This window comes from Dreissena polymorpha, chromosome 3 (genome assembly GCF_020536995.1).
Source record: "Dreissena polymorpha isolate Duluth1 chromosome 3, UMN_Dpol_1.0, whole genome shotgun sequence".
NCBI classification, from domain to species: domain Eukaryota; kingdom Metazoa; phylum Mollusca; class Bivalvia; order Myida; family Dreissenidae; genus Dreissena; species Dreissena polymorpha.
Window position 1 is genome coordinate 103,765,503 of NC_068357.1, and position 15,944 is coordinate 103,781,446.

At 38.8% G+C, this 15,944-nt stretch overlaps 1 protein-coding gene across 5 annotated transcripts in view; it reads right to left on the reverse strand.

Annotated features, from left to right (window-relative positions):
• LOC127872917 (cyclin-dependent kinase inhibitor 3-like) overlaps nucleotides 1-15,944 on the reverse strand; it is a 59,973-nt gene that overhangs the window by 20,135 nt on the left and 23,894 nt on the right. For 3 of the 5 annotated variants that reach the window (XM_052416452.1, XM_052416451.1, XM_052416454.1), the window contains one exon: nucleotides 9,472-9,516. The exons of the other annotated variants lie outside the window; for them this stretch is intronic. In XM_052416452.1, the coding sequence (XP_052272412.1) occupies nucleotides 9,472-9,516 (45 nt within the window). The remainder of the gene's footprint in view (nucleotides 1-9,471; nucleotides 9,517-15,944) is intronic. 5 annotated transcript variants of the gene reach the window in all.

A 15,944-nucleotide genomic window follows, 5' to 3' on the forward strand; every position in this document is an offset into this window, starting at 1 on the left:
TCGCATGAGATACAGGCATTCCAACAATCTGGAGAGGCTACAAGTTGCATGAGACAGGCATGCCAACACCCTGGAGAGGTAACAAGCCACAGGAGACACAGGCATGCCAACACTCTGGAGAGGTAACAAATCACATGAGACACTGGCATGCCAACACTCTTGAGAGGTAACAAGCTGCATAAGACACTGGCATGTCAACACTCTAGAGAGGTTACAAGCCCCATAAGACACTGGCATGCCAACACTCTAAAGAGGTTACAACCTGCATATAACACTGGAATTCCAACACTCTGGAGAGGTTACAAGCCGCATGAGAAACAGGCATGCTAACACTATGGAGAGGTTACAAGCCACATGAGACACAGGCATGCCTACACTCTGAAGAGGTTACAAGCAACATGAGACACAGGCATGCCTACACTCTGGAGAGGTTACAAGCTGCATGAGACACAGGCATGCCAACACTCTGAAGAGGTTACAAGCCGCGTAAGACACTGGCATGCCAACACTCAGGAGAGGTAACAAGCAGCATAAGACACTGACATGCCTACACTCTGAAGAGGTAACAAGTCTCACAAGACATAGGCATATCAACACTCTGGAGAGGTAACAAGCCATATGAGACACAGGCATGCCTACACTCTGGAGAGGTAACAAGCTGCATAAGACACTGGCATGCCAAAACTCTGAAGAGGTAACAAGGCGCGTAAGACACTGGCATGCCAACACTATAGAGAGGTAACAAGCCACATGAGACACAGGCATGCAAACACTCTGGAGAGGTAACAAGCTGCATGAGACACAGGCATGCCAACATTCTGGAGAAGTAAAAAGCCGCATAAGACAATGGCATGCCAACACTATGGAGAGATTATAAGCTGCATAAGACACTGGCATGCCAACACTCTGGAGAGGTTACAAGCCGCATAAGACACTGGCATGCCTACACTCTGGAGAGGTAAAAAGCTACACGAGACACAGGAATGCCTACACTCTGGAGAGGAAACAAGTCGCATTAGACACAATCATGCCAACACTCTGGAGAGGTAAACAGCCACAGGAGACACAGGCATGCCAACACTCTGGAGAGGTAAACAAGCCCCATGAGACACAGGCGTGCCAACACTCTGGAGAAGTAACAAGCCCCATGAGACACAGGCATGCCAACACTCTGGAAAGGTTAACAGCCACAGCAGACACAGGCATGCCAACACTCTGGAGAGGAAAACAGCCACAGGAGACACAGGCATGCCAACACTCTGGAGAGGTAACAAGTCCCATGAGACAGAGGCATGCTAACACTCTGGAGAGGTAACAAGACGTATGAGAAACAGGCATGCCAACACTCTTGAGGGCTTACAAGCCACATGAGACACAGGCATGCCAAGACTCTGTGTTAACAAGCCACAGGAGACACAATCATGCCTACTCTCTGGAGAGGTAAACAGCCACATGAGACACAGGCAGGCCAACATTCTGGAGAGGTTACAAGCCACATGTGAGGCAGTCATGCCAACACTCTGTGTTAACAAGCCACAGGAGACACAGGCATGCCAACACTCTGGAGAGGTACAGTACAGCCAACACGGAACAAACATAATCCTTGGTCAAGCCGTGGCAAGGATCGTTAGTACGCGGCGGCCGCGTTGTGTGTTCAAGGGGCGTTTAGCCGAGGCACTCGGCATTGATCCGCGCAACGACACCGAGTCTATATTAACCTCGCGTACTTTTGCAAAGTAAATCCGTACGCGGCGGATCGTGTGAAAAGATATACACCTACATGTACATTTGTGTAGTGTAGAAACCTAGATTTACTCTACTTTCATAGTTATTATTTTCACGTTTTAATAAGCGATATGGCACGAAATGCGCTTTAACAAATTATTGTTGAAATAATTACTCACAATGTTAATGTTTCGTTCGATTCTCGAATGAGCTTTATTAAATTTGTAATCTGAAACACACTTCCGAATTTTAATTCTAATGCGACATTAACAAATTCTAGCATCAAATAAACAGTGCTAAATATCCTTTGTCTCCATAAAAAGCGCGCGAAAATTATGCAAACATGTAGAACGTCGCATGGAAAGTGTGGGTGTATTTTGTGTTGTATAAAAACATGAACATCACGTCAGGCGATTTACGCGTTTACAGTGGAAAAAAACCTGCCCCGATTGGATGTTATTTCATCACATCTTTAAATAGTAACAAATGCCAAAATGTATTTGATACTTAAGAATAATTGCGAATGTTTGTGTGTCTTGAGCACTTTTATCGTAAATATTTACCGGAATGTGCTTTAAAACTGGAATATACGGGATTATCGGGTAATGATTAGCGATATCAACTGTAAAATATAAACAAAATGAAACTACTTTATATACGCAGAGTCAAACAATAGTTATAATAAGCTGATAATTAATAAAACAACAATTAAGTGTTGATTATTGATGTGGCTTCAAACTGCTAATTGTCTCAGCTAAAATATAATAGCAAAAACAAGCAATTATAAAGCCACCATCTGCTGGAGCCTTGACCACTCGTAGGTGCGAAAACAGCTGCCTGGTCTCCTTGATGTCTCGATATGAAAGGGAAAATAATTGTACATAATTACGTGACCTTGTTTATGTGTGAAATACATACACTATGGGAGGGAAACAAATTTACTTGGCCAGACACATTAATATGCTCATATGCTAATACATTGTGTCGTAAAAATAAAACCCAAAACAAATATGTTTGTTGATCGTTTAATATAAAGACAATAATCATACGGCGCAATAAACGCACACAAAGTAACTTAAAGTACTTTAGCCAATTCTAAAAATGACAATGGTAAATGATAATTGCAATTTAATTAATACATGCCCGTGATAATCGTGTTGTGTTTTTATAAATGTGATTTTTTTTAATTTGCATTCTTATAAAATAATAGTTATTTCCCGGATTACAGCGATTTCTTAAAAAACGGGAATGCAATCACCAAAAAAAAAAACATCATGCTTAATTTTTTATTAACTATTTTATCTATTTTGAATCCGAGCACATTAAATTAATTATGATTTTAAATATTATTATAATTGTTCTTTTAATTTTTTTTGACTAATCATTTTTAAAAGATTTTGATTTGAAGATGCGATGCGCATGTTGCGTCATGTCGCGGATCGCGGCTTGCCTAGGCATGTCGGGCTTGTTAACTCTGTGTTAACAAGTCACATGAGACACAGGCATGCCAACACTCTGTCATAACAAAAAATGCCAACACTCTGTCATAACAAGTCACACGAGACACAGGCATGTCAACACTCTGTGTTAACAAGTCAAACAAGACACAGGCAACCACCTTGAGACCAGGTATGCCAACACTCCGGAGAGGTAAACAGCCACATGAGACACAGGCATACCATCACTCTGGAGAGGTAATAAGTCACATGAGACACAGGAATACCAACACTCAAGAGAGATAACAAGTCACATGAGACACAGGCATGCCAACACTCTGGAGAGGTAACAAGCCGCATAAGACACAGGCATGCCAACACTCTGTGTTAACAAGCCACATGAGACACAAGCATGCCAACACTCTGAAGAGGTAAAAAGCCACAGGAGACACAGGCATACCAACACTTTGGAGAGGTTACAAGCATCATAAGACACAGGTATGCAAACACTCTGGAGAGGTAAAAAGTCCCATGAGACACAGCCATGCCAACACTCTCCATAAACCAGCCACAGGAGACACAGGCATGCCAACACTCTGTGTAAACAAGCCACAGGAGACGCAGACATGCAAACTCTCTGTGTTCACAAGCCACATGAGACACAGGCATGCCAACACTCTGTGTTAACAAGTCACAGGAGACAAAGGCATGCCAACACTCTGGAGAGGTAACAAGCCACATGAGACATAGGCATGCCAACACTCGTGAGAGGTAACAAGTCACATGAGACACAGGCATGCCAACACTCTGGAGAGGTAACAAGGCGCGTAAGACACTGGCATGCCAACACTCTTGAGAGGTAACAAGTCACATGAGACATAGGCATGCCAACACTCTGGAGAGGTAACAAGCCCCATGTGACACAGTCATGCCATCACTCTGGAGAGGTAACAAGTCATATGAGACAAAGGCATGCTAACACTCTGGAGAGGTAACAAGCTACATGCAGTGATTAATCTAGGTCCGCGTCCTGCGTCTCTGACGCATCAAAATCGGAAAAAACGCACCGTAGCGAAGTATGAGCGTCCTCGAGGACGCATACAAATCCGTGTTTGTATTTCTCACGAATGCATATATTTTACGACGCCGTATGTATCACGCTGTTAAAATTCTACAAGACACATTTTCATTGGCTTACAGAGCCGCATATGCTAAAAATAACCAATCAGTGTATTCGTTCTAAATTTGCTTCGTCGAGATTAATTTTAAAGAGCCCGGATGATAATATTCGTTCGGCTGCATTAAGAAAAAATGCCACCAAAGAAAGTGTTAAAGCTTGACACAAAGCAGCAAACTCTTGTTAATTTTTGGCGGCCCGATACTGGCGGACATGATGACTCGCTCGATTTATCCGCGAGTGTTAACGAAGAGAAGGAACAACCAAGCGCAAGCGTCCGAGATGTAAGCCAGCCAAAGAAACGTGAGTTTTTGACCAAATGGCTTTCAATGTACTCTTGGCTTAGATTTGTTGAAAGAACAGACACGCATGACAACTTTATGTATTGTTCTATTTGCGACGAGAACAACGCTAAAAATAGCATGGTTCAACAAATGCACAATAGAAACTACCAGAATACAACTTTGGTACGACATGCAGGTCACCCAGACCATGTAAATGCTGTACGTGTTGTACCCCAAATGAAACAAAGCCTGGCTGTAGCTTTGCAAAAGGGCTCATCTGATAAAGATAAAGCTATTGAAGTCATGTTCAAGACACTTGAATGGATGATCAAGGAGGATTTGCCTTTGTCAAAATTCCAATCTCTTGTTCAGTTGCTTCATGATTTCAATGTAAAGGACTTAGAAATTTTAACCAAAAATAAAATTATTATATTTGAAACGGTGAACTCATAGACTCAGTGTTAACAGTTAACTTTTTAGTTCTTCTTTTTTAAGTTTTTTTTTCTCATTTATTATTATTGTTTTTCATTTCTAGTCAGCGAAATCTAGTAAGGGAAATTCTAGTCTTGTCAGTTGATTAAAAGTTTAAAAACAAGAGCACCGCCTTGCGGGTGCAGACCGCTCATCTATTTTCTTTTTAAAGGTGAAGGGACTCTCATTTTCAATCACAAAGGAGGGAGGAGTGGAGTGAAGAGGGGTGTATAGTGTGGGGTTGTGGACATTTATTACATTATCTTCCAAAAAAGCGAAAAAAAAAAAAAAAAAAAAAAAAAAAAAAAAATCGGGGGGGGGGGGGGGGGGGGGGGGCGGGGGGGGGGGTGGGGGGGGGGGGGGGGTTGGTGCGATGGTTTTTTTTTGTCGCTAGTTCATTGTTTGATTTCTTTTTTCAGTTGGTTTTTTTCGGTTGGGGGTGTTTTTTTTTGTTTATATTAGGGTTGTCTCGCTGGCGATTGGGTTTTAGGTCATTTGGTCTTAGGGGGGCCCTGCCGGGGTGGCTTTGGTTTATCCTTGGCCCAAGGGGGGGTGTGGAGGGGTTGGTTGGCTTTGGGTGGGTTTTGGGAGGGGGATTTTGGGGGTTGGCTTTTTGGGTTTTTCTTTTGGGTTTGGGGGGGGTTTGTTTCGGTGGTGGGGGAGGGGGGGGGGGGTTGGGGGGGGGGGGTGTGTGGGGTGGTGGTTGGGGGGGGGGGTTGGGTTGGTTTGCGATGGGTTGGACGTATTTCAAACATAACAGTTTTAAAAAAAAAAAATGGGGGGGGGGGGGGTATAGTGTGAGGGTGTGGTGGTAATTTGTGAGATGATCTTAAAAAAAAAAAAAAAAAAAAAAAAAAAAAATGGGGGGGGGTGGGGGGTGGGGGGGGGGGGGGGGGGGGGGGGGTGGGGGTATAGTGTGAGGGTGTGGTGGTCATTTGTGAGATGATCTTAAAAAAAAAAAATAAAAAAAATAAAAAAAAATAGGGGGGGGGGGGGAGGGGGGGAGGGGGGGGAGGGGGGGGAGGGCACGGGGGTGGAGTCTATTGTGGTTTGTCAGATAAGAGTTGTTTCATCAAAGTATCAATCAAATCTAATCATAAATAAAGAAGTTATGGCAATTTAAGCAAAATTTAATAATTTGACCTTGAGAGTCAAGGTCATTCAAAGGTCAAAGTAAAATTCAAATTGCCAGGTACAGTAACCTCATGATAGCATGTAAGTATTTGAAGTTTGAAAGCAATAGCCTTGATACTTAAGAAGTAAAGTGGATCGAAACACAAAATTTAACCATATATTAAAAGTTACTAAGTCAAAAAAGGGCCATAATTCCGTAACAATGACAACCAGAGTTATGCAACTTGTCCTTTTACTGTACCCTTATGATAGTTTGTGAGTGTTCCAAGTATGAAAGCAATATCTATGATACTTTAGGGGTAAAGTGGACCAAAACATAAATCTTAACCAAATTTTCAATTTTCTAAGTATAAAGGGCCCATAATTCCGTCCAAATGCCAGTCAGAGTTACATAACTTTGCCTGCACGGTCCCCTTATGATAGTTCATAAATCTTGCAAGTATGAAAGCAATAGCTTTGATACTGTAGGAATAAAGTGGACCTAAACACAAAACTTAATCAAATTTTCAATTTTCTAAGTATAAAAAGGGCACATAATTCTGTCAAAATGCCAGTCAGAGTTACATTACTTTGCCTGCACAGTCCCCTTATGATAGTTAGTAAGTGTTGCAAGTATGAAAGCAATAGCTTTGATGCTTAAGGAATAAAATGGACCTAAACACAAAACTTAACCAAAATTGTCAATTTTCTAAGTATAAAAAGGGCACATAATTCTGTCAAAATGCATGCCAGAGTTATCTAACTTTGCCTGCCCAGTCCCCTCATGATAGTAAGTAAGTGTACCAAGTTTGAATGCAATAGCATTGATACTTACTGAGAAAAGTGGAACTAAACGCAAAACTTAACCAAAATTTTCAATTTTTTAAGTATAAAAAGGGCACATAATTCTGTCAAAATGCACACCAGAGTTATCTAACTTTGCCTGCCCAGTCCCCTCATGATAGTAAGTAAGTGTACCAAGTTTGAATGCAATAGCATTGATACTTTCTGAGAAAAGTGGACCTAAACGCAAAACTTAACCGGACGCCGACGCCAACGCCAACGCCAACGCCGACGCCGACGCCAAGGTGATGACAATAGCTCATAATTTTTTTTCAAAAAATAGATGAGCTAAAAAATGTGTTTGTGCTATTTTCTTCAGCCCCCAGGGAAAACACGCAAGGACTCATGAATAAAGTTTGGGACTCATTGAATTTCTATGGGACTCATTGTTTTCAAATATGTGAGTCCTGGGACTCATTGAAGCAAACTTCTAGATTAATCACTGTACATGAGACATAGGCATGCCAAAACTCTGGAGGTAACAAGTAAATTTAAGCACAGGCATGCCAACACTCTGGAGAGGTAACAAGCTGCATAAGACACAGGCATGCTTACACTCTGGAGAGGTAACAAGTTACATGAGCCACAGGCATGACAACACTCTGGAGAGGTACCAAGCAACAGGAGACACAGGCATGCCAGTACTCTGGAGAGGTAACAAGTTACATGAGACACAGGCATGACAACACTCTGGAGAGGTAACAAGCTGCATAAGGCACAGTCATGCCAACACTTGTAGAGGTAACAAGCCGCATGAGACAAAGGCATGACAACACTCTGGAGAGGTAACAAGTCACATGTAAAAGAAGGCATGCAAACACTCTGGAGAGGTAACAAGCCGCATGGACACTGGTATGCCCACACTCTGGAGAGGTAACAAGCCGCATGAGACAAAGGCATGACAGCACTCTGGAGAGGTAACATGTCACATGTGAGGCAGTCATGCCAACACTCTGGAGAGGTAACAAGCCGCATGAGACACAGGCATGCCCACACTCTGGAGAGGTTACAAGTCACATGTAAAAAAAGGCATGCCAACACTCTGGAGAGGTAACAAGCTGCATGAGGTACAGTCATGCCAACACTCTGGAGAGGTAACAAGCCGCATGAGACAAAGGCATGCCCACACTCTGGAGAGGTTACGAGTCACATGTAAAAGAAGGCATGCCAACACTCTGGAGAGGTAGCAAGCCACATGGACACTGGCATGCCAACACTCTGGAGAGGTAACAAGCTGCATTACGCACAGGCATGCCAACACTCCGGAGAGGTAACAAGCCGCATGAAAATAAGCACTTTTAAGCATTCCAGATAATAATGGCAGACAATTAAACGCTGAACACATAATCAGATACAACTAGAAATAGTCTTGTTCTATTCCTTCTAAGCCTAAACTGTGAAAGTTTGAGCAAGATCCACCCAGCCATTGAGAAGGAACAAGACTATTGCCAAGCAATATATGTCCCCTACCGGCTCCACCATTGTCAGAAATTCCACCATTGTCAGATTTTTTTATATATATTTGTTGCCATAGCAACCAGAATTTTTTACGTAGGAACACGTGCATAATGTCCATACTGCCATCTATCCATGTTTCAAGTTTCATGAAAAAATATTAAGAACTTTTAAAGTTATCGCAGGATCCAGAAAACACTATTTTCAGCAGTATTTCTAGTCTAGTTGTTGCCATAGCAACCAGAATTTTTGACGTAGGAACAAAATGAAATGACGTGCATAATGTCCATATTGCCATCTGTCCATGTTTCAAGTTTCATGAAAAAATATGAAGAACTTTTTAAGTTATCGCAGGATCCAGAAAAGTGTGATGGACAGACAGAGCGCAAACCATAAGTCCCTCATCGGTTTCACCGGTAGGGGACTAAAAACAGCTGTATTGTGACAAACACCAGACATAATACTGTCAAGACTGGTCTTAGCAAAAATTCCTTCCTTAACAAGTATTTACACATCAGTCATTCAGATGGGACAATTTGAGTGAGATCAACCCAGCCCTTTAACAAGCTTAACAATGTACAATCGAACAAGGAAAATGCATTCACTCAGGATTTTAACATTCTTTTGTAACAAGATAACCAGCTCAAATGTATTGTTTCAATTAATATCCTCGAGAAATTGTTTGAAATAGTAACCTTGGCCCAATAAGTCAAGAGGTAAGGAATTTTTAACACTGATTATTTTCAAATAAAAACTAAATAATTTAATGTAACATTTTTTACTTTAATATTTTCAAATTAAAAATTAAATAATTTAATATAATTGTGTTACTTAAACTGTATCTATTGAGAAATGGCCGGATCCAGTTTTTTGGATGGACAGACAGACAGACATGATAACAGAGGGAAATAATGCCATTTGGTGAAACCAGTAGGGTACTACATGTAATAACAAATAATTGCCATACTTATATCACTTTCTAAACTCCTCCAGGTGTCTTTGAATCTGCAACCTAAAACAAGATTAAAACACATTTTGTCACAGGATTATTATGTTACATGTAGTCCCAGAAGAAAAAAATGTCAAAAAGAAATACACGATGTTTGTAAAAAAAATGTATGCCCCAGAGTTGTACACAAAGGTTAGTGTATGAAATTGTAAAAATACTTTTTAATATTGAAGGGTTTTACATTTATGCGATATTGTAATGGTCCCCAGGACTCGGTGGATGATTTTCAGGGGTCCTGTTGGATATAAATGGGGTCCAAACCATTATTTGCTTGTTTTAACTTTAAATTACTTTCATAGCATGCATCAATTACAAAGGGCTAAAACATTCATTTTTAATGAACAAAATATATATTTATGTGTTTGTCTTTATTTGAACCTTTCAATAATTCAAATTAATCTAAAACAATGAGAGAGGGGCAGGAAAGGTCATCCTCTTTTATTATCATGTCAGTGCTGGTAAATACTGAGCTTTTATTGAACACTCAAACCAAAATCGATAAAAAATTCCAAACTTGCAGAAAAATAACCTTCATGTGCAGGCCATTAATAACTGAGCTAATGCAGGGAAAACAGTAGATCTAGACCCTTTGTTCAAATACTGCACCACATATTTTGTAAATTGAAATGAAACCATAACATATCACTATTGTTACATTTGAACCTGCAGACTGATCATGCATTTTTTTTAAAAATGTATTTCAATTGTTTTGGCATTACCAAGCATAGCTTACAGGGAAATTCATTTCCTTGGAGCGATAAAAATCAAAGTACAGTCAAAACCCAATCACTCGAACTCGCATGGCTCGAATATTCGGTTGGCTCAAACTCTCATCAAAGCAACTATTTTTTATTGCTATATATTTATATAAATTTTGTTAGATAGCTCGAATTAACGAGGCTCGAATTATCGATAGGCTGGAACTGTTTTCACAGTCCCGGTCACAATTTTCACACGTTCTTTTGTTCGGATGGCTCGAACTCGCTTCGAGTCGCATAAACTGTTAATCGATTAGGAATGCTAGATTAAAGGCACGTAATAATTGATATAACACTGGTTGCAAACATGTCATCAAGTAAATCGTTTATTGATTGGAGTAAAATTTGATATTACATAAAATAAAATATTTGTACATAAAGTATTAAGTAAATATTTGGTTCTTATTAATTCAAAAACAAAAATTAGTACGAAGTAGAACGGAGTTTAAGCAATATGAGTACTCTTTAACTGGAGGTGAAAATATTCGTAAACAAAAGTTTAATAGAAATCGGATGGCTCGAATTCCAGATGGCTCGAACTTGTGTTGCCGGTCCCAACGAGTTTGAGCCATCGGGTTTTGACTGTACATACAATAAGTAACAGTCGGAGACTGGTGATGCTCCCCAAAAGTTTTTTTTGTCACAATATTGCACTATATATTCAGATTAAAGGAAACGTCTTGAGGGGCATAACTTTGGACAAAATAATACGATGGATGGTTTAGCAACTTAAAAATTTCAAAGGGCCATAACTCATCTAACCAGAACCCACTAATAACATGCGCATCTCCTCAAGGTAGTTAAGCTTCCCAAAAAGCTTCATTGAAGTCCATTAAGTAGTTGGGGAGAAATAGCCCAGACAAGAATTGCACTATATGTACAGTTTATAGAAAATTTCAAAGGGCCTTAAATCATCCGACCATAACCGGCTGATAATATGCGCATCTTCTGTTGGTAGTGAAGCTTCCCATTAAGTTTCATTGAATTCCCATGATAAATTGCTGAGAAATAGCTCGGACAAGAATTGCACTATATGTACAATGGAAAATTTCAAAGGGCCATAACTCTGTGAAAAATCATCCGACCTGAACCGGCTGATAATATGCACATCTCCTGTTGGTAGTGAAGCTTCCCATAAAGTTTCATTGAATTCCCGTAATAAGTTGCTGAGAAATAGCCCGGACAAGAATTGCACTATGTACAATGGAAAATTTCAGAGGGCCATAACTCTGGGAAAAATCATCCGACCAGAACCGGCTGATAATATGCACATCTCCTGTTGGTAGTGAAGCTTCCTATAAAGTTAAATTGAATTCCGGTCATTAGTTGCTGAGAAATAGCCCGGACAAGAATTGCACTATATGTACAATGGAAAATTTCAAAGGGCCATAACTCTGTGAAAAATCATCCGACCAGAACCCCCTGATAATATGCACATCTCCTCTTGGTAGTGAAGCTTCCCATAAAGTTTAATTGAATTCCGGTCATTAGTTGCTGAGAAATAGCCCGGACAAGAATTGCACTATATGTACAGTTAATGGAAATTTCAAAGGGTCATAACTCTGTGAAAAATCATCCGACCAGAACCGGCTGATAATATGCACATCTCCTCTTGGTAGTGAAGCTTCCCATAAAGTTTAATTGAATTCCGGTCATAAGTTGCTGAAAAATAGCCCAGACAAAACTTGTGCACGGACGGACGGACGAAGCGGCGATTATATGCTCCCCTCAAATTTTTTTTGGGGAAGCATAAAAATGTACCTATTAGCAAAAGCAGGTGCACAAGCAAAACATTGGTCAATAATCAACAAGAAAGACTACTCAACCAAGTTCTCTAATAAACCTGTTGTCTTTCTTGTAAATATCCAGATCTAATACGTCATTTCAAGAGTGCCATAGGCCCTAAAGTACTCATCCGGAATTAAACTATTCTTACAAGGTTGACTTCAGAAGAATCAAAAAGAGTACATAAAACATAAATATTTCAATTCTAGGCACAATATTATAACAGACTTTTGATTATTTAAATGTTTCAAAAACATAATACATACATGCATATTTAAACCTTATATAGGGGATAGCTCAGTAATCCAGTGGCTGATTATATCTCTGCAAACAAGAGGGTCATGGGCCCTAAGGTGCTCACATGTGATCCTAAGGAACTTAATTTTTCTGACAAGGTTGAGTTTAACATAATTATAGTACTTTAAAAAATTTAATTTTTATTTTTGAACTTGGCTCAAATATTGTTAGTAGAAATGTGCTGACCGAGGTTCATAAAGATTGGAAAAAGAAAGTGACTTCTAGAGTATACACATGCTTTTTTATATTTGACCTAGTGATCAATTGTGTGAGCTTTCATTTGGATCCATATTCTGACCAAGTTTCATGAAGATCAATATGGCCATTATAGCCTAAACAAGGTTTTGCTATTGCTGTATAGATAAATGCCTCGCCGCGTGCAGGGGTGGTAGATCATACACAAGTTACTGGTGGGGCATAAGTGAGAAAAGTAACAAGAGGGCCTGAAAGGCCCATAGTCATCGGAGATAAAAAGGAACTGACCTGCTCAGTGCAGCCCCAAGATATCATAAGAGCAAATGTTCTGACCAATTTTCATGAAGAGTGAAGTGAACTGTAAATTTTAAAGAGCTAACAAGGTTTTACTATAACCATATTAGCAGGGATAATATTTTCCCTAAGGGTGTCACAATAAGCTCACCTTACGATACAATTGGTATCGCGATACAGTGTGCACGATGCAATACGTATCACAATACGTATTGTCAGATGGAAACAACACACACACTCCCGCTGAACTACGTTACAATGGGAGGTGCGTCTGTACGACAACGCGATACGGCCTCATAACTACAACGGGTACGGTTTCTTTACACAGTTTGTTGACGATACGGGATTGTGTTAAAATAAATGGTAAATTACGGTAAGTTTGAATAGTTTTTGTATGTGTAAGCCAATGTTTATTTAAATACGGATACTGTGCATCTCTTTCATAGCTTGCCATGTAATTTATTGCTATATTATCGATAAAATGGAAGTTTTAAAGACCTGTATAGACAACTCATAAAATATTTGGAATATAATTCAAACAGAAGAAAATGCAAACACACGTAAGCAAGAAAGAATATTGAATCAATCTTATCAAGATCTGTCTCAAAATTAACTGCATGTAAGTGTAACGAGAGAAATTTTGATGAATTAAAATGTTACGGCGTCTTACAGAGAGTGTTACAGTGCATTTACTACAACATTTTTAAGGTTACGGTATAGAATCGACATTCAATTTAGTTTAATGCTATTAACAAATGTTCAAAGTCTTGTAAAATATTGTAGTACTGATTTTTTTAAAAACAAAACATAAACAAATATGAATGAATTTGCGATTCTAAGATTAATTCAGTCTTTATTTAAATATTTTTACTATTATTTTATCTAAAAATAATTGAACCAAATCTTTAAAAAAAATGTATTACTGATTGATTACAAAAATGCCATAAAGAAATATAAATTAATATTACCCAAATGAAGTCTTGGTTTTAAATGACCTTAATATGTTATTGAATTCCTCACTTAAGATGTGTGAAATATTTTCTACATTCCTGTTAAATTATTTACAGTAATTGAGGTAATTAATAACTGAATAATTATGTTAATGATTTACTCAATTTACTCAATTGAAGGAATGCACTTTTTACAAATTGTGCATGAAAGAAAATAAACCCATGATGTTTTTTATTCTTTTATTTTATTTTTATTTATACATATATACATTTACATAATTTACAACATGCACCATATAACAGTGAAGAAACATTTCAATAATATAAGTCAGTCACATAACAATATTATAAATTTAATATAATATTTGCATGTTATAAACATTTACATAATTTGTAATACATACATTTAGCACAATACAAGCACATTTTAAACATAAAAGTACATGCAGAAAATTATCACATTATTCACTGTCACACATATATAATTAAGTTCAATATCATTTAACAGTTCATTCGTCGTCGTCAAACATATGGCGCATCGCAGTTGAGGGTCCCAGGGCGTTGATGTGACAAAAAATGGGTTTTCTCCGTGAACAACTCTAACATGAGTCCGTAGATCGTATGCTGAGGCGTAAGTTTTACCACACATGGGACACTCTTCCTTCTTCTTCTGGTGGACGGAACGCTTATGGCGGTAAAGATTGCCCCTAGAGTTTGTATTATACGCACAACTGGGGCATGCGAACAGATCTACCTTCTGTTTGTTTACAATAGGCGTCGATGTAAGCACTTCGTTGCTGTTGAAGTCAATCACGACCTCAATGCTTTCGTCCAAAATGCTTAAATCGAGGAAGGAAATCTCCATGCTTGTAATTTTGCCTTCCTGCAGGCGCTGTAACGCTGTAAAGAAGACACCGTAACATGCCTTAGTCGTAAGAGAAGATACCGTAACATGTACACGGAGTTGACATGCTACAACTATTTTGCAAAATCTGATTGAAATCACCAATAATAGTATACTAATGGGCATCACATGTTTGTAAAAGAGTGAACTTGATACAAATCATTGAAAATAATCATCGTGACAGATACTGCAAGCATGAAACAACGAATTAATTGGAGTTTCTATGTTTTGAACTTTAACTTCTTTCTTTTGTTATGATTTCACGCTAGAAAATGCCTCGATAGCTTAGGTAGCGAGTTAAGAAACATTACTAAATGGAAATAAATGCCATATCCCTTTTTAAGTGTAAGTTTAAACAAAGACTTTACCTTGTCAACGCGTGTGTATGCCTATAAATGTCAATATAAAGAAGTGACACGTCAAGACGCCGTAACCGTTGTAGTTATGACGCCGTATCGTGTTGTCGTTCAGGCGCACCTCTCATTGTAACGTAGTTCAGCAGGAGTGACACAAACCATTTAAAACCATTTTTCAATTTTATTGAAAGACCTCTACATATGTGTCATACAATATACAAAATACCATAGTCTATAATTTCATGAAAGTACATGAATTGACAATTAATTATTATTATTTACAAATCTAAAACTTTGATTAAATATGAACACAAAATTATGAATGTTTAAAAAATTTAAAAAATACGGTTTATGTTTCTTTTACTTCGATAGATTATTTAAGTTAAAAATAAAACGTGTTTACCAACTAGTCAAACTGGCTATCTTTGCTTGTGCCGTAAAAAAACTCCAAGCGCAATTCGTAGAACCAGTCAAATTTTGCACCTTGTTTGTGACATAGGCAACATGGCACATTTTTAAGTGGTTGAAATTTAATTTTAATGATTTCAAAGAATTTGCGAAATTCTCAGCGGAATCATAAAATTACAGCTCCTGCTTAGGAAATTCGTAGCGACTAAAGTCCTGATATAAAGCAAATATTTATACGAAATAAACGCTTACCACTTTCTTACTGATAACACAAAATGCTTCCATATTTTTTATTAGAAGCTCGCTGGAGGTGATTTCAATTAAACTTCTGCCATTTTTTTAGGCGAATTACAGTTACTTCCCTTGAAATGCATCATTGAAAATGCCGTACCGTACCGTACGGACTCGGAGGCGTATCGTGAACCGTACCAAGGTGAGACTATTACGATATACCGTCCCACGGAGTACCGTGACACCCTTAATT